Source organism: Aquila chrysaetos, chromosome 8 (genome assembly GCF_900496995.4).
Source record: "Aquila chrysaetos chrysaetos chromosome 8, bAquChr1.4, whole genome shotgun sequence".
NCBI lineage: Eukaryota > Metazoa > Chordata > Aves > Accipitriformes > Accipitridae > Aquila > Aquila chrysaetos.
Window position 1 is genome coordinate 26,194,170 of NC_044011.1, and position 23,098 is coordinate 26,217,267.

At 45.0% G+C, this 23,098-nt stretch overlaps 1 protein-coding gene across 9 annotated transcripts in view; it reads left to right on the plus strand.

Annotated features, from left to right (window-relative positions):
* Window positions 1-23,098, plus strand: part of SHLD1 (shieldin complex subunit 1) — an 84,599-nt gene that overhangs the window by 25,914 nt on the left and 35,587 nt on the right. For 6 of the 9 annotated variants that reach the window (XM_041125572.1, XM_041125571.1, XM_030023545.2 and 3 more), the window contains 3 exons: window positions 8,224-8,383; window positions 8,951-9,065; window positions 12,212-12,381. In XM_041125572.1, coding sequence (XP_040981506.1) covers window positions 12,219-12,381 — 163 coding nt within the window. In that variant the 5' untranslated portion in view covers window positions 8,224-8,383; window positions 8,951-9,065; window positions 12,212-12,218. Of the gene's footprint in view, window positions 1-7,668; window positions 7,781-7,812; window positions 8,068-8,223; window positions 8,384-8,950; window positions 9,066-12,211; window positions 12,382-23,098 lie in introns of those variants that run through there. The other 3 variants (XM_030023546.2, XM_041125575.1, XM_030023544.2) reach the window with 3 other exon arrangements.

Here is a 23,098-nt window from a genome sequence, read left to right on the forward strand (position 1 = left end):
AGCTGTGGCTTGCCAGGTCCTGGAGCTGCCCTCCCTTGGTTTTGAAGACCTGGTCAAAGCAGAGAGCCACAGCCAGCTCAGGCGTCTCAAGTTTAAGGCTGTCCTCATGGCTCTGACATTTTTTCCTCCAAGACTGGAAAAAAAAAAAAGTGGTAACACATTAATAAACATTGGGCCTGTTGCTGTCTTGGGATCAGGGACTTGGTGACAGCTAATGGAAAGCCTCAGCAAAACAACATGAAAGCCTATGTTACAGAGCACTTGAGATGCCCTCCTGCGGTGAATGAAGGGTGACAAACTCCTTCATTCCCAATCAGGTGATCCCTTACTAAAACCACAATGGTATCCATGTCTGGGCACACTTCTGCTTCCTTTTTTGTATAAAGAAGGGGTGCAGAAATACCCCAGGCTGAGGAGCAGAGCACTGCAGTTAGCCACCCTTCATCCAAGCCTTTGCTGCATGAGCTTGGCCAGGGTGCAGAAGAGGTGCCCGTGCAGAGGCAAGGCTGTGCAGAGCCAGGGAGCCCCTTGCAGGGCCTTGTAAGGCCATCCATCTGAGTTGGGGGTGATTGGAAACTGGCAGTGGGGACAGGACAGAAAGTCAGCGTGAGTGGCTTGTGTGATGTTGAGGAGGTGGCTAGCACTGGGAGCTAGTGATGCTGGTCCAACTGCAGTTGGTAGACTCCATCAGCAAACTTGGATTCTTTGTGGGGGAACAAAGGGTTCTCCCTGCTCCCCCCTCCCCTGCTTTTCAGGAGGAAAAGTTGAAAGTTTGAAGTCACAGTTGAAAGTACAAGAGGAATATCTGCCTGTCTGTCAGTGTAACGTAGCCCTGAGGTATGTGCCAAATTCTATCTACTGCACCCTGGTTCAAAAAGTGCTGAGAGGCCAGGACTTGCAGATCACATCACCCTTGGAAAAGAGGTCTCCACCTGGGAAATCAGCTCTGTTCCCAGCATAATGTAAGCCAGTGACTGAGCCACTACAGCTTTGATTTTTCTTTTTTTTTTTCATTAATTTGATTTTTTTAATTAGAGGTCTCTTCCCATGCCTGCTTAGGCCAAATTCTGTCAGTGATCCAGTCAGTAGAATATAAACTGGTGCAATGTAACTGCAAATAAAACAGAGGGTTCAGTACTGAGAAATGTGAGCATCAAAAACCTCCACGTAAGTAGGCATCAAGCAATCTCTTAAAAATAGCTAATCTAAAAATAACAGATTAGGGAGGGATCTCTCCTGAGAAGTAGTTAAGGAGCTTACGTCTGGAGACGAAGGACAAAGAACAGCGCTCTATCTGTAATGTATCTTTACTTTTAGGCAATATATAAGCCTTAGGCCAGAGGGCAGGGTCTCTTCTGTAGCTGTTCATATGCACGGCCTAAGGCAGTCTTAGTCGGATGCTTTTACCCAAGGAATTCAAGGACATCTCCAGCTGACTCAGGAACACGGTATATGAAATCGTGCTCCAGCAGGGCAGAGGTCTTTGTGGGGCTCTCCTGCATCAGCCCAAGTCCAAAGCTTTCATGTTCCTTCCCCCAAGCTGTGTCAGCACTGGGAGTGGAAAAGCAGGCTGAACAGCAGTGGGTATGCGCCAGCCCTGGAAGCTGCACGGCTCTTCCTGCTCCAAAAGGTATGACAGGATGGGCTCTCTATACTAATCGGAGGCCACGAATAAATGCAACTAGAAGGACATCAGAAATACTAGCCTAAAGCCAGCAACAAGACTCCAATCTCTTTAAACAAAAAACATTGTTGGCTTAAATCTTACAGTAGTAGTGGGGGCTTTTGGAGCTGTGAGGGTTGAAGCTGGAGGTAAGTGTGATAGCTTGGTGTTCCTTCTGAGGTGGTCGTGTGGATTTATTGCATGATAGCATGTTCTCGGTGTTGGTGACACTGGAACAGGGTAGCTCATGTGAACACTCACAAGCAAGCTGAAGGCTGCCACAGACTGAGGGGAATATCAGTTTATGCATTAATGTAGCACTCTGCCAGGTTTAGCTTTGCTTCCCTCTTGATCTCCAGGCTGGGGGACAATTTTCATTGCGCTTCTACTCTACTGACAGCTTAGAAGAGGAAGGCCCCAAACCACTCTCTTACTGCTGAATAGCCCAAAGCAAAAAGGTAGCAGCAAAGAGAAGCCTTTCCTTTCCTCCTGGCATAACTGCTAGGCCTCCCAGGGAAACCAGCAGGACTTTGTGAGCATTTCACAGCTTAGGAAAGAGCCCTGCCCCGCCCAGGTGCAGTACTGGAGAAGAGCTGGAAGCCAACAGCTCTCTGAGCATTTTCTAGCTGCTTTTTTTTTTTTTTTTTTTTTTTTTTTCCCATCAGCAGCACATCTCTGGAGAGAGTTAGAGCTCAACAGTGCGCATTTCACGTAGGGGCACTGATACACACCTGGCTTTTGGTGGGCTTTAGTCCTTTAGCTATGACTCAGCCAGTGTGCAGGCACTAGAAGTGGATATTTCTTAAACAGACGTTAGCAGAGGGCCAGATTTTAGCAGCCATAACCTCATAAAAAGAAATTATGGGAAAAAGTGTAACTACTCCAACCCTCCCCCCCCCCCCCCAAAGCCCCAACCCACCCCACCATAATGTACGGGGCAGGTAGTAAGACTGTCGTCTCAAATCAAGATACACTGAATGCGATCAGAATGGAGCCTCCATTTTAAGTTATAAAAATGCTCTCCTAGAATTGATGTGTAAAATTAATACCAAAGCCACTGTCAATCCTATGCCTTATGAATGAGAACTCAGTTAAGGTCAAATGATATGCTGACAACTGCAAAAACTAGTTAGAAGCTCTATGAAGCAATACAGTGGAGAGAACTGCTGGGGGAGCAGATAATGTATGTGAGCAGAAGGTGATTTTCTTCCAGCACTCCATGCTCTCTGGCCTTCAGTTTCACTTCATTCATCATAACCCCACTTGCAGGACTGGAGCCCCCTTTTAGCACTGGAGGAATTCTAGTGGAGAGAAATGCATGAATACTACAGTTGATACTTTTGCTGGACCTCGGTACTATATCAGGCGCTGGAAAATCCAGACGAGAAGCCAGACTTTATTTCCTGTTCTCCTGGGACTATTTACTTCAAGCAAGGCTGGAAGCATCTTTTGGAAATTCCCTAAAGGCCCAGCAGTATGAGAACATGACGAATCCTTGGTGGATATTTATGTGTGTATAGACATACGTAGGTCCAGCTGTAACAATTTCCATCCAGATCCCAGGAGTACAAGAACTGGAAACTCAGACACACACTCCCTGCCAGAATTAAAGGAGTCCAGTTGCTGGCTGGTGTGTACGGTGACTAAGAAGCTGAAGAGACGGTTCATAGGGTAGAAATAAGAATGAAAGGGGATAAACAGCAGAGGATAAACCAATGCTTAAAGGGTTATTTTGCCCCAAAGAGAGACTGGGAGATGAGCCTCAATAAGACCTGTCCTGTTACTCCAAATATCTCTGCTATTTCTATGTGCTTCCTTCATCATGGCTGCAAAGTGCAGGATTGCCATTGGGCAGCAGCTGTGTCACAGGCACAGGCAGAGCAATTAGGATGTACAAAATCAGTGGGTAGCAGGAATGCAAGTGAAGCACATGGATGTGGAGACTTAAATAGAAATACATTGCAAGAGGGGAAGTCTGGAAGAAGGAAATACAATGCTAGTTAAGACAGACCCAAGTTGTGCTTAGGTGCAAGATGAGAGCTAAGTTAGTGTGCTTCATGTCTATCCTTGATCACATAATGTTTTTGTTTTATGGTTAGTGAACGGTGATGCAGAAGGGCTCTTTGTAGGGAGGACATGAGGCCCCACAGAGCCCTACATCTGCATCTACTGTGCTAAAAGCTTAAGCAGAACAAGAATAATAGTGTTAGCATCCTAAAAAACTTTCCTTCAAAGTGGATTCAAGCAGCAGCAGATGCAAAGGGGGTAGCCCAAAAAAGAAGAGAGGTGGTATCAATCAGAGAGGTAGGAGCCATGCTTCTGTGCCCATTCCAGCAAAGGCTCTCAAAGGAGAGAGTCAGGATTTGGTACAGCATTGTAAGAAAAAAAAATTTGGCTCCTGCTTGTACTGGAATATCCCCAACATTCACATTTTCAATCCTTTGCCACAGAAAACTACTTTTTGAAGAGAGAGCGAGTTTCTCCTGAAATCACAAAATTCCAAGACATATTAATACATGAACTGCCTACCATGATTTCACGTTGAGTTTAGAAGTGGCACCTTAAAAAGTCAGATACTGCTGGCAGACCCACTGCAACAGATTCACAGGAGGGGAAAAAAAACAGAAGTCAATTTACTGCTATGTGGTACAGCAGAAATAACATTTGGTCTTTGAAACCTCATGTATTTTAGGGTGTTGACTGCAGCCAGCAAAAGGCTTAAACTCCTAGTTACTGAAGGAGGAAGCAAAAAGCATTACTTGTCTTACAGCCAGGGAAGAGAAGGCCAAGAATTTTTCAGATGCCTGGCTGACCCGCTTTTTGTAATGTAGACAACTGCTTGCTGTTCGTAACCTTAACCTATCTGGAAGAGAACTACAGTTACCAGAGTACATTTTATGGGGTTGGGGTAACTTGGCAGATGCCTACTTGACTATGCATGAGAAGGACAAGTAAGATAGCTTATACATTGACCTTAGTGTTAACCAGGAACCTGAATCAGCAGTAAGTGCTCTGTGATAGTTCAGTCCAAACTCTGCAAGGCATTAGCCCTGCAGGTATCACTGGTTGGAGATAGTAATGACAAGGAGGGTTACTTCAGTTTAAGTGGAACTGACCCTTTAGAAGGAGGTTTGCTGGTTTGAATGACTGCCTTTGATGTGGCAAAACATGAAACACACAATGTGTTTTTATGTGGTCCTGGAAACTTAACTGCGGCAAATGTGGGGGGACTAGTAATACCCTTTATCCGAACAGCTAACATATAAATCAATGAGTTTTAGGGCAACCAAACCCTTTTGGGGGGGCAGTTGCACAGGTACGATTTGGGTTCTTTTTCCAGGTAAGCAAGTATATTCCCCCAAGTATGCTAACCCAGGTCTGGCCTTGGTAGGAATCAGGATGGATAATACACCTAGACCAGGGAGCTTGGAGATGCTCCTTGTGTGTCTGCTGTCATAATGAAGCTTTTATATCTTTTGTCTCTGCAGCTGAGCTGCACTTTCCATCCTGTATTATGGTGTGCACACAAAGGACACAGCTATAGGTGAAGGGATGATGATCATGCAAAAAGTTACTTGAGAATGCCAGGTGTCTTACCTTTTATGGGGTGGTGGGGTGGTGGAAAAGAGCTTTTCTTCCAGCCTTCCTCTGCCTTTTGCTATTTGGAGTACCACCAGCAAACCTCACTAGTCTGGAAGGAGTGGAAATGAGTTGCCAAGTTGCAGTTTCTCATTTCATGGGTTCGAAGAGCTGTTTCTCATATTGGCTTGCCTGAAGCCTAAAAACACTCATTCCTGGGTAACTGCAAGAGGCTTTTGCAGAGCAGAGGCCAGTAAAGCACTGTCTGCAGAGCTTGGGGAAACTTCAGAATGGGAATCCAGTACAGCCTGATTCTCCATCCGTTTTAGTAACAGTCTCTAGAACTGGGAAGTAAAACGCATGCAAATAATACATTTAAATATACTGATATTCTTTCTTGCTTTCAGTTTTGAGAAGAAGGGGCTAGTTCATTGTGAGGAAGTGAACTCAAAACACTTAAGTATGCAAACTACAAAGTTTGGTTTAATCATTTCTATTAAACAACAGAACAATCTTTGTATAATTCAACAGTGAGAAAATCAACCTTGTTTGTGTCTCCTTATCATCCCTTCTGCCCTGGGCACTTCCTGCTGAATAGAAGCTATTCAGCTGTTACTCTGTTTTCATTGTACTAAATTCACTTCTAGCTATTGTGAAAGAAGGAAGTGAGTAGACAGAGTAGCTCCCTTGTGGTGTGACAGTGGGAAAGGACTGAAAAGACATAAACTTGCTAGTTCTGCTGTTTATGACGACAGACTTGTTTTCTTCATGTTATGCATTAAGTTTTTAAAATGGTAAGTCGGCAGATACATATTAGCTTCAATGACATGAAACCATACAGCTTAAGACTCTGGCCCTGAGACTGTCAACACTCCGAAAACTCGCATTGCAACAGAGCTGCAGTAGTCAGAAAATGTATTTCCTTTTCTCCATGTGTAACTCTCAGTAGTTTGACCTTTGGTAAATGTCAAATGTGGGGTTTAATTCTGTGTTTCCTGGTTTTCGTGTACCTTCCGCTTTAACCAACTTCAGACATGGCTGCTGGTGTAGTTTTATTATGTGCTAACATTAACACACTGATAAAAAAAAGGAGCATAGTACGCACTTACAGACTTGCCCTAAATACTGTACGCAAATGTAATCTTTTTGCTGATAATGCAGTCCATAAGGAATAAAGGTAAAGAGTGTAGATTACAACGGCAGGAGGACCAGGGGAGTGCACTGCTCTGTCAGGAAGGCACAGGACCTCTCCCTTCTGGTCAGGGAGAGGAGGGAAATGAAAGTAAGTTCAAAGATTGGTTGCCCACCTAACATGACAAATGGAAACTGGTAAGCTGGAGATGTTTGTTAATAAGCACTATGGCTTCCTTGTCAGTTCTGATTGCTGGAGCTCCTTGCTTTTCCAGGAGCCACCAGTACCTACCAGCGGTGTTCCCCACTGCCAGAGTTTTTCTAATGGCAGAGACTTGGGATGATCCAGTGGGGTAAAATCACAGAGATGTCCGATTTCTGGATGCTGTAATATTGCATGTGCTTCCATAGCTAAATAAAGCAGGTCCACTGATGTTTTGCATTCCCCAGCTCAGCTCCAGCCCCGAGGGATGGGTAGTTCTTGGGGACAGACAGTGAATGGCAAGTGGTAGCCTGGCACTAGAGCAGTGTCTCAGTTTAGTTACAGCCCAGGAGGTGGCTAGGTTTGCATCTCTACTTGTGTGGTGATCCCAAAAGCCTAGGCCTGGCTCGAGGGAGGCTGTAAGTGCAAGGCAGAGTCACAGCTGCTGTGCCTGAAAAGCAGACTCAAAGGCTCTCCCTGTGGGAACCTTCCCCTGCTTGAGCCAGCTCACCTGGGAGAAAAACAAAGCCCTCTTGGCAGCCACAAGACTTTGAATTTATTTTCTCCCTTTTAACGACTTCCTTCTAAACACATCAGTTTACCACCAGTAACTTCGCAGTCCAAAGGCTCTTGGAAAAAAATACCAGCTCCTTCCCAGTCTCCCTGGTGGCACGTGTGCCAAGAAGTATAGCCAGCTCTCCCCTGGCAGCACTTCTCCCCGGCAGGCAGGCCAGCAGCATTCCTCCCTGCCTGCCTTCCCAGACAATAAAAGGGGGTGCTCCCTGACCTCCGCCGGTGGCAGTGTCTCAGGATGTCTTTTCAGGGCTGTGCCTTGGGTCGGGGCTCATACAGTGGCGGTGGAAAACGACCAAGTCCTGAGGGGGCCAAGACAAAACCCGTGTGCAGGCACAGGGTGGTGCCGCAGGCCGCCCCACTGCTGCCTCGCCTCGCCCAGGTGAGGGGTGGGGGCAACAAAACCTCTCCCCTCTGAATTCACAGAATTAAAACCAAGTTAAATGTGCCTTGAGGAAAACCTGACCGAAAAGAGCTTTGATATTCCCCTCCCCCCGCCATATTTCTCCCCGCACAAAGCCCGCCCGCAGCCCCGCGGGGGGGCCCGGTCCAGCCGCCCCCAGGGGCGGACCCGCCGCCCGCGCAGACGCTCTCGCCGGCTCCGATGGGCCTCGTCTGCCGTTGCCGCCCGGGTCCGTGTCAGCGTGGGCTTCGCCGTCCCCCCAACCCCACTCCGCAGCGCCGTGCCCGCGGCCCGTCCGGCCGCGCCTGCCCGCAGCCAAGATGGCTCTCCCCGCTTCACCTCGCCCGTTGTCGACATGGCGGCCGGCGGCGTCGGAGCGGGAGGGCCCTGCCCGGGCCCGTCATCTCCAGTTCAGCAGCGGGGAGGAGGGCCTGAGGGGGGGCTTGGGGGTACGGCCCGGCCCGGGGCAGCCCGGGCATACTTTTGGCTTTCCCCTAATGTTTTGCTCTCCGTGGGGTGCTGCAGCCTGCTTTTCTCCTCAGAAAGCGGCGGGGGGGCAGAGGCAGCAGCCATGGCAAGGCTCTGGCTTTTGGGGGGGACTGCTCTATGTTGCTCTTGTTTCCCTTCGGTGCCAAGGGAGCCGTTATTGAAATAACACGTCTCTGCCTGCAGGAAAGGGGGCAAGAAACAAGGCTGAGAGGAGAAGAACCCCCTCCCCTGCACCTTCCAGAACCAGTTGAGCAGGGCAGCATGCATTTGCGAAATTCCTGGTTGCAGCGCAGCGCCAGCAGTTCAAGGGTGGCCTGGAGGAAAATGCAGTTTTTCCCTGCAAGTATGTTTGTCCTGGTTGCTCATGGAAAATAATGAGGTGGTAGTAGAGGGTGGGAAACAGGATTTGGGTTTCGTGGGCCTGTGGCTTGCTCCACACACTGAGTTATGTAGCTGTCTTAAAACACATTTCCTGGTTGAGGTTTGACGCAGCACAGGCTATCAGTGTTGGCGTCAAAGCACCGCTAGATAAACCTGTTGGAGAAATACCTGCTCCTCCGCAAGAGGGAGGAAAGGATGGCAGCTGTAATTCACTTCTCTGCTTTACGGGTTTTGAATAAGCAGCCAATCTGGCAGCTTCTTGTAAAGAAAATCTTGGCTTTATATCTAGAGTGTACCAACCCCTTTCCAGGAGGTCTCCATTGCTGTCAAAAGATTCAAGGGCATTACTAGATGTGCTGTTACTGATTTCTAGAAAAAACTTTTCTCTGTGCCAGACCCAATAAGCAGTGGTATTATGTGATGACTGACTGTTGACATCAGCTGGCATATGTGCTTTGAAAGGTCACACTGTCTGTCAGCCCGATCAGCTGATGCAAAGCATGTAACTGACCTGTTTGTTTCATTCCAGGAAGCTGGGATTGACAAACCACAAAGGAAGGAGGAGGGGATCCTGAAGCAGTAACAGACTGTTTGCTCCCAGACTCTGTCCAAGCGGACTGCTTCCGCATCAGTGCTGTTCCCAGGTATGGCACAGGCATAATATTGTGTCTCTTTCATGTGCCTGAAGGCACAGGGCTGAGCTGAGGTCTTGCTTATCCTCAGAAACGAGTCTCACCATCAGTTTTGGGAGTAGGACTGCTGTATACTTGAGTTAGGACTAGAGGGAGCTGATCCAAGGGAAACGGTTTTTTTGTTTGTTTGTTTTTTAAAAAAGGTGATTTGTTTTATCTGAACCTGATCCTCACCTGGCTGCATATGTTGTTAGCCCTGTTGTGGCAGTACGAGGAAGGAGGCCGGCACAGGCAGCAGGCAGAGGCAGCCAGGATCACAGCAGCCCGTATTAATGACAGCCTTACCACAGCAGCAGCTCCTCTTGTTATAATCTCCCACTTGCCCTTGGAGGGATAGCATTGGTTGGGTTTTTGGTGTGGGTTGGTTTGTTTTTTTTTTCCCAAACCAAGGACTGAAATAGGCAGTTTTGTTCTTTTAAAATATTCATATACTTAAAAAGCAGCACAAATCATGAAGACAGTATTTGAGGAAAGCTTCTCCTTCTCTGTGTTCCTTACACAGAGATCATCTGTGTTTCGGGACATGAAGAGCAATGGAGGAGAAACTTCTCTCTGAAGTGACTGTTGGGCAGCAGAGGGTTGTATACTTTGTTTTGTTTTCAGTATTCCACTCGTATTTTTCCTGGAAACTTTCTGTGAATGCTCTGACCTTGCCTGTCCCTCCAAGGCAAGGCAGCTGGTCTCCTCCTGTATCACAGCCAACATCTCCACTTTGTTCATTAGCGAGTTAGTCAGCATTCTGCAAAGGTCAGAGGTGAATCTTAGCTACAAGTTTACTCAACATAGAAGCACCTAAGGAATGGTGTGTGTTTTTTAAAAAATCTGCATGGGCGTATTTACTTCATTTTTCAGTACTAATCCCTTCTAGGGATTTCTTTGGCCCCTGTGGCTGTAACATTCCTCACTGACAGTACCCCTGAGGTAAGAGTGTGTTGCCTTCTTAGTTTTATAGAAGAGGAAATAAATGTGAGCCTGCAGGGTCCCAAGCCATTGCCTGACCACTGGACCTGGTTCTTCTGTCGCTCACTGTAGAGAGTGATAACTCTTTACCAAAATAGCAGAAGGATACAGCTGGTTGAGGGGGCAGCACAGGTAGCCACAATCTGCTTTTTTTTATTGCATATAAGTAGACAAAACAGATGAAGGAACAAACTTGCACAAAATCCCCTGGAGTCTCTGGAAGAGCTGGGAACTAAATTCACATTTCACAAGAAGCAGTCTTGTTCTGTCCATGTTTTTTCCATGAAAAGCTTAATCAGTTACTTGAGTAAGGTGAAAAACCACGATGTCAGCTCACATTTACCACACTCAATCTCATCATCAGTGCCCAGTGGGTGTTTAAGTGAAGCTCCTGCCTGAAAGTCCTTCTGGCATACGTCCTTGCAGTAAGGACTGAGTGTCGTGGTTTAACCCCAGCCAACAACTAAGCACCAAACAGCTGCTCACTCACTCCCCCCACCCACAGTGGGATGGGGGAGAGAATCGGAAGGAAAAAGGTAAAACTTGTGGGTTGAGATAAGAACAGTTCAACAGAACAGAAAGGAAAAAAAAAATGATAATAATAACAATAATAAAATGGCAATAATAATAAAAGGATTGGAATATACAAAACAAGTGATGCACAATGCAATTGCTCACCACTCACTGACCGATGCCCAGTTAGTTCCTGAGCAGTGATCCCCCCAGGCCAGCTCCCCCCCAGTTTATATACTGGGCATGATGTCACATGGTATGGAATAGCCCTTGGGCCAGTTTAGGTCAGCTGCCCTGGCTGTGTCCCCTCCCAACTTCTTGTGCCCCTCCAGCCTTCTTGCTGGCTGGGCATGAGAAGCTGAAAAATCCTTGACCTAGTATACACACTACTTAGCAACAACTGGAAACATCAGTGTGTTATCAACATTCTTCTCATACTGAATCCCAAGACATAACACTATACCAGCTACTAGAAAAAAAATTAACTATTCCAGCTCAAACCAGGATACTGGGTCAATTCCTCTTCTATTTGGTATTGCTAGAGGCATGAGCTGGAGTACAGCAGTGCTCTGCTCAGAGCCTTTACTGTTCGTGGAGAGTCTCAGCTGCCTTACAGGGAGTTATACAGGGTGGCCAAAGGCTAGTGGCTGAGGTATCGGGTGAAAACTGAGGGTGTTTGGGGCTCTTCTGCATCTTTCCTTGCAGATGTCTTTCCTTGAGAGCCTCTCTTAACGAGTCAGTGCTAATCATGCCTCAGCCCAAGGATTCGTGCTTGCACTCTCTGTCATTCTGTGACCTCGTGCCCCACCAAGTTTTTGCCTTTCACTCCTCTCCTGCCCCAGACACTTGTGTGGCTGTGCTTGGAGCTGCTGGACTGGAACACTTTAGTTTCATCCTCTCCAAAAGAGTTGCCCGTCCAGTGTGGCCCTTGATGCAGAGCTGGGTGGTACCCGCCCTGTCCTGCTCTCCACCCAGCTATGTGTTCCTGCCCTCTGTAGTGGTGGACTGGTTGAGAAAGCTCAAGAGAAGGGTGTTGGGATGTGGGGATGCTTCAACCACAGCTTTCCAAAGTGCTGTTCACAGGGTATACAACACAGCTGCCCTAGTGTCTCCACACCAGGAAATCCTTGCCATCCCTGTGAGATTGAGACTACCAAGTTTTAAGATGCTCTTTCTTTCTGCTAGTGAGCATGATGAACTTCATGAACTGAGCTAGGAGGGATGAGTTTAACTTGTGACTTCTAGAAGCATCAGTGGAAAGGGACCCTCTAGAACATGTTTCCTTTTAAATTGCACACATAAGATACCCTGAAGGGAATAGTCTCCAGAGCTTTCTGGTTTTAGGGCCTGAATCTGTACTTCTGGGAAGCCTCTAGAAAAGCCAGATTTGTTGTGGCCTCCTGGTTATCCTAGTTAGGGCTGAGGGCTGTTGTCTATGGGTTTTGCTGTTGTTCTTCCTTTGCATCTTTAAATTTGCTCTTATTTTCTTAAGTGAAGTAGGAATATGGTAGAACAGCTTCTCTCAGCTCATAAAGCAGTGCTAAAATGCCCGATCATTGGTGTTGACTCCTGCTGAGATTTTCATGCTCTAAAAACCCAGCTCAGTCGCATTTGTGTCTCTGCAGTGGGACTATGGAAGGAAAAGAGACATCACCAAGTCATCACTCAGAGGAGAGCAGCATATTGGACCTACCGTCTGTTTGTGACCTAGCAGAGCACTTTCTGCCTCCACACAGCTCTGAAAACAGCGAGGAGCTTTTTCATTCTGTGGATACTTTTCCCTCTCCATCCACAGGTAACAGCTTCTGCCTCTCCACATGCTCTTTCTTTAGCCAGTGCATTATCTATTTAGGCAGTGTGTCATTTGACTGAGTAACTGCAGTCTGATGCTGGTGCATATCTGCCTTGTCTTAAAACACAGAACTACCAGAACTACAGTCTGTTCCAGCTTGACAGATAAAATGTGAACTGTGAGTTGATGAGACACAGGAGAGGAGTTCAGAGGATACTATCAGGTGCTAATGTTTTGACAGCACTGTTTCTTCATGTTTAGTTAGTTCTCAGAGGAAGAGAGTTACTTGAACTAACCCACAGAGCAGTCCTCCAGACATCAGTAGGAAATACTGTCTCAAATTACCATAGTCAGTAAGAAATGTTTTTAAACTTCTCCTTATGTTCTTCATGTGCTCATCATGTATCTTCCAGTCATGAGCTCAGGATGTGGCCTCTGTAGCCCGTTACTTTAAAATTATGACAGTGGATGTTTGCTTGTGCTAATAAGTGTGATGAGAACTGCTTCAGTTCAGCTCTTGGGAGACAGCAGTTTCCTCTCTTGAAGGAAGACTGATTCCTGCAGAAGTAGCATTTTAGGTCAGCCACGACTCCAGATTCTTAGGAGTAGTGGTGTATCTGAGAAGATCAAGTGATAGCTGATCAATAGATCTATATCAATAGATATTCTGATTCCTGCACTCCTCAGCCCAGTCAGTATAAATATATGGCAGGAAATGTGAAAGTGAAATGCACTGGCCCAGTGACACTTCTTGCCATATATTCATACTGGCTGGGCTGAAGGTTGTAGTAATTATATTTCATATTGTGGAGGGAAAATAAAATCTGATCAGCAAATAATATGTGGAGACGGTTTGTCAAGGCACCTGAGCAGGTGAAACATCACTGATGACGTTTCTGGTTGCTTTGGAGTCTTAAGTAGTATAAAAGTAGAGTTTGGCACCTCTTCTTCCTCTGGCACTGGGTGGTTTACTTTGGCCTAGTTCCAAGAAGTTAGGTTGGAATTTGACGGGTGATTTTTTTCAGTGGGAATTCCACTATTTTGCATGCTAAACAGGTAAGCAGCGGGATCTACCAACTAGTCTAGCTCTGTTGATGTTGACTACTTCCCTGTGCAGTTGTCTTCACCTCTAATTGTGGGACATCCAGAACTCCTATGAAATCTGCAAACAGTAGATACCAATCCTTGCTTTGTGTTTCCTATGCAGACCAGGAATTCACGTGTCTTACGTTATTAATGATGCAAATCTTCTACTGTAACCTCTACTTTAAACGACGACACATCACATTCCATGATCCGCATTGCATTAGAGGAGTAGTGTATCTGGTTTGAGATTTTGCTTTATTTTTTGTGCATAAGAGTGGTGATGACCACTATGAGGAATGTCCTGAGCAAGCCTTTTCCGCTGTTGTGTGAGAGGAGGACGGGGATGTTCCTCAACAGTGAGATGGGCTGGAAGGCATTTGTCTATGCAGATTTCACAAGCCCTATGTTGCAGGTATGAAGAAATTCTGGGAGCTGTGAGGCGGTTCCTGCAGTGTGTCTAGGGCAGCTTAGTTGCTCAAACATCATTTAGTGTGGCTCAGGGCAACTGGACTTGATTGCTCTGATGAATGGGATGCACAGAAAAACTGCATGACTACTCAGCAGTCCTAAGACTGGTCTGAGACGTAGCGGCAGTGACATATGTGGAAATGAAGATAGGCAGCTGTAAACCCAAATGACAGCATTGGGCAAGTCGTTCAGGGTGCATGTGTGGAGTCTGTAGCTGAAGCTCAGTACCAAGGTATGCTGAGAGGCCAGGTCCTGCCTCCTTGCTGTCTCCAACACCCCCTGGTGTCAGCAAAGATTCCAGGTGTGCTAAGGAGGGCAGATGAGGCCTATGAACCTTCTCCTTCATCGCAACTGAAACCACTTGGCAGTAACTGTGGGATGCATGCTGTAAAATGGTTCCTTACCCTGTGCTCCTAGGAGTGAAATAACCAAGTATGCTCTGAACATCTCGGTTCCTTTGTCCTTATAACAGCATCAAGCCAATACACATACTCACTTAAACTCTCTTTTTTGATGCAACTTCAGCTTTCTAAGCCATTGAGTTTGGTCAGCGTGGCAGAAGGGGCAGGAGGATGGTTTTAAAAACAGTCTGCCTGTGTCAGATGTTCTTGGACAAGCAAGTTCTGTCAAACATGTCTTGGGAAAGGAAGCTCCTTGGCTTGTTTGTTTTCTCATGAGACATTGTAAACTGCTGCTGTGACACAAAATAAATTAGGAGAGCAGGGGTGGCTATAGCTTGCACCCAACAGTATGAGCAGAAGATTGCATCCTTGGGCTTGGGCAGGATGGTGATGAGTCTTCTCATCAAACTTGAAAGATTTTTGTTAGGGGTGAGGATCTTCCTTAGTGATTCAAAAGCATTTCCAAAAGGCTGTTAGGTCTCTGGGAATGTGACAGCTTCCTTAGGAAAGAAGCAGACTGACAGGACAGGCTGTGTTTTCTGACATCTGTCACATGAACTGGACTGAGACTAACTAAAATACCATGCTGTCTGAGCCTCAGGAGTCGGAAATGTATATGGAGGTATTCCTAGTGTCTGAGTCACTAGTAATAGGTCTTATTAGCCTAAAGAGGCTCTATCACTTGTAATAGCAGAAGATAGTACCCATTAGCCATGAAAACAGGGCCTTCTGAAAGCAGGCATCCCTAGGCAAGAAAACAGTAGTCCTGTGGGAATACTACTAAATGTCTAAGTTATGTATAAATGAGTGGTTTTACAATTTGTGTGGGAGTGAGGGTTCTGCTCTTGCAACAAACACGCATACTTTTATGTTATAGTGAATTCAAGTGTTTACATGGTGATAGACTGAGAAAATTAAATTGGATCAGTGGACCTTTCAGTATGCTGCTTTTTTTTTTTTTTACCCCATACTGGAAAACAATAAAAATAATTAATTTTGTAGTGTTTTTAATCTGCATCATTCAGTTGCACAATGCTGCAGCAACACCTTACTACTTCCTCTGTATTAAGAAAAGTTGCCAGCAAAAGTTCTTACTTGGCAGCACTTGGGGGTGTGTGTGTGGAAGCCTTAATTATTTGGATTAATGTTTGAAAGGCAGCTAATAAAGGTTGTTTCCAGTGAAGTAAGTCACTGGCAATGTTCCTTTTTCTTGTACGGCACTGAACCGGAGCATACCAGGGACAGTGGAAACACAGTCTTTGCCTGGAAAAATTGCAGCCTAGAAAAGGGTTAGAGAATAGACTATAGATGTGCTCTACAGATTGGTGCAGGCAGGGTCCTGGGCTTTGCCTTTGCTCCGTGGTCTGACAGAGATGAGTTTGCCAGCATAGCCCTGGAGTGATTCAACCAAGCTTGGGGGCAGCGTTTGAAAGCTCAGCTGTGGCACCCTGCTTGGAAGACTGCCTGTTTGAAGCATGGGCAGAGGTCAGCCCTATCTGCTTACGTGGCTGTTCCCTGGGGCTATCGATCTTGGGGGGAATGGGTGTCTCTTTGTCCCCTAGCTTCTCCCTTAATCGCTTTTTCATTGGAATGAAAAGTAGTTTAAAAGCTGTGTCCTGAGGAGAATGGATGGGTAGACAGGGTCACCCAGCGGAAGAGGAAGGTGCACGGAAAATGTAGTGTCACAGGAATAGAGAAAGTAGAGGAAAGATGACAGTAGGAGAGGAAGGATGATGCTGGAGAGATGGGGTGGTGAGGGAAGACAGAGTTCACTGTGTGATTGGAGAGGCCTGTGTGTATCTAAAAGCTGGCTAGCTTATTTAAAAAAATAAATAATAAAAGCCAGTTTGGGAGGGTAGAGGTGTTCAACCTTTAGTTGCCTCTCCAAAAGCACTACTTCTGTTCCTGCAGTTTGCTTCAGGTTTGAGCCTAGGCTTGCCTTTGTTTATTTTCCATGGACTGCCCTGACCTCTCTAACGCAGGCTACCCCTGACCATGCTTCTTAGTCCTGCTCCATCCTTAGCACTGCTGATCAGGTGGCCACATGAGGAGTCACCTCAGGGAATTGGCCCAGCTTGCTGGGCAGCCATGTGAATATTTGTGTGGATGAGACAGGGACAGCTGCTCTTTCTGGCAGCAACACAGGTGTATGGCAAGATACAGCAGTCTGCAACGTGTCCTGTTTTTCAGATGGGGTTACAGTCTTTCCAGAATGGTGGTTTCTGGAAAAAGTAGTGTTAGTATTAATCACTTTTCCCTTGTGGGGAGCCAGGCTGTAGGTTCTTTTTGATCAGTCGTGGGTTTTGTAGGCTTCATTCAAAAACAGTATGTTTGGAACAAGTCATGAGAGATTGGGGGAAATGGAGCAGAACCATTTCCCTGGAGACTCACTGGCACCAGGTAAATCAGTGAGTCTGGGCCACAGCACTGCTGCTGAAATTGCCGCTGGAATCAAGAGGACACCTGATCACAAGATTATCCCAGTTTAAAAATAAAAGCCATCATGATTTTTGGACTGTTCTGGTTGCTTTCTGGGTTTTCAGTCAACCAAGTATGTGAGTTAAACAAAATAGAGATTTCCAACCTGTTAACACAGCCTTCAGTTCTATAGGCAATTTGGATTCCTCTGAAAAAATTGCTACATATACCCAGTAAAGTTACACGCCTAGTTTTGCTGTGGGTTGCTATGTCTTTTAATAGCAATTGAGGAGTCATACTAATGTTGGTGCATGTGTTCTAACTTGTCCTTAAATGCTTTCTCCTGTTCACTGTGTCCACTTGCCTGTCAGGAGTTGCATAATCTTTTTCAGGAGTGTGTCGTGTTTACTGAAGACGTCTGGCATGGTTTGTGCTTTTTCTGTATGGGAGTTGTGCACAGGTGCTGACATAGAAGCTGAAAAAGAAAGGAGCAGGCTGTACTTGTCAGCAGCAGCCTTTCAGGGCTGGCACTTGGTGGGTGCTTGGAGATGCAGTTCAGTCCAGAACTCAGTGTATTAATTCATTACTTGGTATCAAAATTATAGCTTGTCTGTCTGAGCTACCACTGCTACCAAAAGTTGCGAAATTTCCAAAATGGCTTTTTGTCTGGCCATGCTGAAGACAACCTGAAGGCTAAAGACCTTTATGTGTAGTTTCATTTAAGAGGTCTATGTAACTTTGTAAATCCAAAACACATGTGATATTTTAAATCACTGTCAGGCTGAGCCAAAGCTGAGCTAAAAAGGACTTGTACCTGCACTCCAGGCTGCCATGGTTAGGTACAGAAACTTCTGAGAGTCTCCCTTTACCAAAAAGATACAGATCACCCTAAGAATATTTTACTTTTTGGCTTGATGAGGAGGTGGAGGGTGCTGTGCAAAGGTGCTTTGTGCTGTTACAAAGAGTCTCCTTTGACTGCAGGAAGTTAACACGCTCTCCCACTTGCAAACCCACTTCAGTTTGAACTGTGATCCCAAACACCGTCAGAATTAATTGGGTTTTTTTAAGGCAGATGACCTGTGCATAACTGCCTTGGCCTTGATGAAGGTCATGGCCCCTTTTTTGGGAATTAGTGCATTTTTATTGGTTTGTTTCCTGCTGCCCTCTAGTGAGCAATGTTACCCGTTTCTGATGCCACCAGCCTTGCATGCTCAGAACTTAGAGGGCTGGTGATTTTTTTTTTTTTTTTTTTCCCAGCTGGTGGTGGGAATGTATGTCACTGTACTGAGCTCAGTCCTGTGTCAGTTTACTGCTGTTGAGAAAAGATGCTAAACGGTCCCCAAGGCTGATGTGGGAATACTTCTGAGGAGTGTTGGCTGCTCATTGTTTACTGCACGGGTCTTGGCATAAGGTGGCTAATGTTGCCTGTTTGTGAAGTATTTGTTTTTGTCTGGGAATAGCCTTCCTGCTTCTGTCTGTTACAATTACAGCCATGATGGGATCTGATTTTGTTATGGAAATGAAGATTCTTTAAAGCTTGGTTATATTATACGTTTTTTGGATGCAACTGTAATTTTTTTAGCCTTTCCAAAAGTTCTTGTTTTAGCAACTTTTTTAACCCTGATACTGGTATAAACATCCACTTATTTTTCAAGGCAGGTGATTTGTTTAGCTTATCAAAAGCAAAGAAGCACCTATTTTTCAGTGAATATATACTTTTTTTATCGATGATTTTTAACCAAGTACACTCTCAAATATGATCAAAATACTAGATTTTTCTTAATACTCTAGTCTTCTCAATAGGAGAAAAAAGGTGAAATGTTTCAAATCCTAATAATTTTGTATAGATGTTGTGATCCAGTGGGGCAGACACTCAGTGGGCTTGAATTTATGCAGCTCCACTGAAGTTGTGGGCTGGCCCTTGGGTCAGGTAACTACATGGCTGTGGTGAGTCTGGCAGCGTTAACTTTCCAAGAGTCTGTTTGTGGCCCAGTTGTGTTTAATATTGAATGAAGCTGCAAAGTGGAATTCATGCTACCTTATGTAAAAGGAGTAGAGGGAGACAACACAACACAAAAAATAAAGCACTCGGCACCACTGAGTCACTGAAGGTCTTACATCTTCTGTAAATTAATTTTTCAGGAATGTGTTACATAAAGCATCCAGCCAAAAATAACTCCTGGAAGAGAAAAAGACAGTGTTTTATTCTTCACAATCTGAGGAAGAAAACTAATACTATTTTAAGGAGAATTAGAGCACTATACTTACATGAGTAAGGGAAAAAACTCAGACCCGTGACTTGCCTTTTAGAGTTTAATGCTTCAGAGTACCTCTGTGTTCTATGAAAATGAACATTTTATACTAAACCGTTAAAAATTAGAAAACAAGTCCAGAGGAAATGCTTCAGTAACAAAGACAAGGAGTTGCTCTTATGCACTGAAGTTGTCTGATTGGATTCTCCATTCTGTGTGTAAAGGAGAGCTTGGGAGTTTATCTCTCAGAGGTGCTGGGGAACAATCATGCAGCGCAACTGTGTGCTGTAGTCTGGTTTTTATTGACCTGTTTGGAGTTGCATCTTCTGTTCAGAGTGAGTTTTCTTCTGCTACACAGCTCGTATTTTTTCCCTAGAAAAAGAGGATTTGGTAGGCTCGCTCTCATTAAGCACAGAGTTTCAGCTGTATCTAATTACCAAGCCTTTCAACATGGAAAGGAGCGTTATATGTGTTCTGCATGTTATCTCGAAATCCTTAAAAAGTGCTGGCACAGTACAGAACTTGGAATTTGTATATTTGAGGGTGACTTTGGGGGACCATGACCATTGTTTCCTTTCATTCATTGTTTTTAATTGAGCGTATAGGCTAATTAAACCCTTGCTAGCCCCTCTGTGTAGAGGCAAAAACAGAATGGGTTGATTTCCAATTCGGGATGCGCCCCTCAAACTTTAAACAGTGAAGTGGTTTCTAAATTGTTCTAAATGTTCTAAGTTTCTAAATGTTTCTAAGTGGTTCTAAATATTGGCAGGGGTTTTGTTTCCTCCCTAAAGCCAGTCCTAAGCAGTTGTCTATCAAATTTGTAACTGGATGCTGTAGCCTTGTACTGAGAACTACTACATGATTACTGTAGAGCTAGGAGCTAGTGGCTCATCCGCATAGTAGCTTTAGGAGTGGGCCTTACCTGTAACAAATTGCCATTGCTTAATGAGTCATCTTTTGTTAATAAGTGCAACAGGCTAAGTATCTGTGGAAGGTGATGGGGGTATTGGTTTGTGGGTTGTTTTTAATGATATATGTATGCATGTGTTCTGGTGCTGGATTTAGAGCTTCTCCAGCTCTAATAAGCATGACAGAGATGAAGTTTTTGTTTCTGGTACTGGACAGTAACTTTCGAAGGTGGGGACTGATCCAGAGCTCCTTGCTGATGCCAGCTAATACTGGTTTGGGTCTGTAGAGCACAGCCCTGGAAAGTGCTGAGTGACTATGCTTCCACTGACTGTCCACAGAGTTGGCTGCTCAGCTCCCTGCAGGACTGAAAACTTTCTGTGCATTGCATAGATACTGTTCTTCAAGCTAGCAAAACATACCTGCTTTCTAATATTTAATGCTAAGTCCTGATGGGGAAGGGGGGAAATCTTGTGGCTGAAGATGCATGCACTTTAAGATTTGCCAGTTTCTTACCCAGGAAGTAGTTCAGGTGAAATCTAATAGCAAAGAACAGATTAGATCTGTGATCTGAGCCAGACTTGCAGAGATGGTCTTTTTCTCTTCCTGAAATCACCATTCTGCAAAGATGTTGCCATGTATTTAAAGGGTGATGATATACCTAGGATTTCTGTACCAGTTAATGAATGGAGGCAAACAAATATGCCACACATTCAAGACTGAATATGTTTGTTCAAAGCCAAATTCTGCTTTTATCCCACCTTCTTACAGTCCTTTTCCTGTCAAATCAGTTGCATTGACTGCTGCTGGTCTGCTCTCTGATCTTGGGCATGGCTCTTGCCCTGGTTTGAGCTGGAATAGAGTTAATTTTCTTTCTAGTAGCTGGTATAGTGTTATGTCTTGGGATTCAGTATGAGAAGAATGTTGGTAACACACTGATGTTTCCAGTTGTTGCTAAGTAGTGTGTATACTAGGTCGAGGATTTTTCAGCTTCTCATGCCCAGCCAGCAAGAAGGCTGGAGGGGCACAAGAAGTTGGGAGGGGACACAGCCAGGGCAGCTGACCTAAACTGGCCCAAGGGCTATTCCATACCATGTGACATCATGCCCAGTATATAAACTGGGGGGGAGCTGGCCTGGGGGGATCACTGCTCAGGAACTAACTGGGCATCGGTCAGTGAGTGGTGAGCAATTGCATTGTGCATCACTTGTTTTGTATATTCCAATCCTTTTATTATTATTGCCATTTTATTATTGTTATTATTACCAGTACTAGTTTCCTCCTTTCTGTTCTGTTGAACTGTTCTTATCTCAACCCATGCGTTTTACTCTTTTTTCCTGATTCTCTCCCCCATCCCACTGTGGGTGGAGGGGAAGTGAGTGAGCAGCTGTTTGGTGCTTAGTTGCTGGCTGGGGTTAAACCATGACAGCTCTTGACAGCTGTGGTCTCTTTCTTGTACCTGTGGGCTCTGTGCGTCTCACTCGCATGGTTGATGAGCTCCATGGGGCAGTGACCACACTGTGCTGCATAGCTATCTGCTATACCGAGGACAGTGAAATCTCCAGCTTCCTTCTGGGATAACAAAGCCCAGCAGCACCTTGTACCTGTCTGACCCAGGTACAAAGAACCTGTTGTTTTAAACTTTTGAAGGAAGTTTATTTAGTCCTTGTTTGGTCAGAGAAGGTAAAACAAGGTTCAGAGTAAGGAACAGTAAATACTCCCAGTTGAACCATTAAGCCCTGAATCAGAGAACACGTTCGACCTGTTCACCATTGAGAACAAGATGTGTTTCTGAGGTAGCTCATAATTCTTTAGGTTATTTTTCATTTTAAATGCAAAGTCCATACGTTGTGAAGATGATGCAGAGTTGCTATATGTGTGTATGTGTACTATATAATCTAGAGCCTGGATATTGAGTTGCCAAATGTGCTTATACGTAGTAAGGCTTACTAACTGAATGTATGCTGCTGCATCCCTTACATTGCTGAAAGATTTTTAGTGAGGTTTTGTTTTCCTGTGTGCAAAAATGTGTCAGATTATTTTATTTTTTCAGACACCATTCACTTTGTGGAGGTTTCTCTTAAATGCTTCAGGTCCTCGTTTGCAAATACTGAGCCACCTTGCCAGGAGACATGAGGTGACATAGTCTGATTGACAAGGCCTCACACAAATGAACTTTGGATTTAAGTGGTTTTGTCAGTTCAAACTGACACACAATACAACAGGAATCATCTCCAAAGAAGAAAAATGCAGGACAGGGTAGTATGAGAATGCCCTAAGTGGGTCAGAGTTAAGATTGCTTGAGTGGTAACTTGACATCAGCAGCAGGTAACAGTGATATTTATGAGCAGTACAAGCAGAAGTGATCCCATCCCTGCAAGCCTTTAGCTACCAGGACTTCTGGTTTAGGAGCCATAGATGGCATACCACTGTGTCACTAGCTCCTGATGAATGATCCTTCCAGGAATTTGTCTAACTGATTTTGGACCTCTCTCTCTCTCGATGTGGGAGTGGGACTGGAGAACCACTGGCTTTGTTTTGCATCTTTTGCTTCCTTTGATCCCCTGAATCTCCTGAGTTTCTGCAGGCTAAGGAACAGTGTATGATCACTGCTGTTTCTTTCTCAAAGCCATTTGTGGTCTTACAGACATCTTACACATTCTCCCTGTTGTATTATTCCAGGCTAAAGAAACCTGGTATATTTTATTTTTATCTCAAAGAAAAGCCATTCCAAGACTTTAGGCAGCTTTAGACTATCCTTCTGTGTGTGCCTTCTAGCTTGTCAATGATCTGCAAGAGATGTGAGGACAAGAACCATGCCCAGTGCAATGTCTGTGACATGGCTCAGAGCAGTCTGTCCTTGCTTTTAGTTCTTTGTGCATTGTTTTGCTAGATTTTTTCCTTTTCTCTCTTTTTCTCCCCAATTTGGTACCTGTACTGGGGGAAGGGAAGTCTTTCCTTGCTGGGCACTGAACTATACCTTGTCTAGTACAATGGTCCTGAAAAGATGCTCTCTTGAAAGGTCTCTTACTACCTAGTAATATAAGTCTAGGATCCCTGCAGGTAGGTCAAAGTTGTCTTTTGCTTTTTTAATTGTCTTTTTGTTCACTGCAGTCTGTTCACATGCTTTGTTGTCTTCTTTCTTTCCCATATGATATTCCTTGCTTCTGTATTTTCACTGCCTTGTTT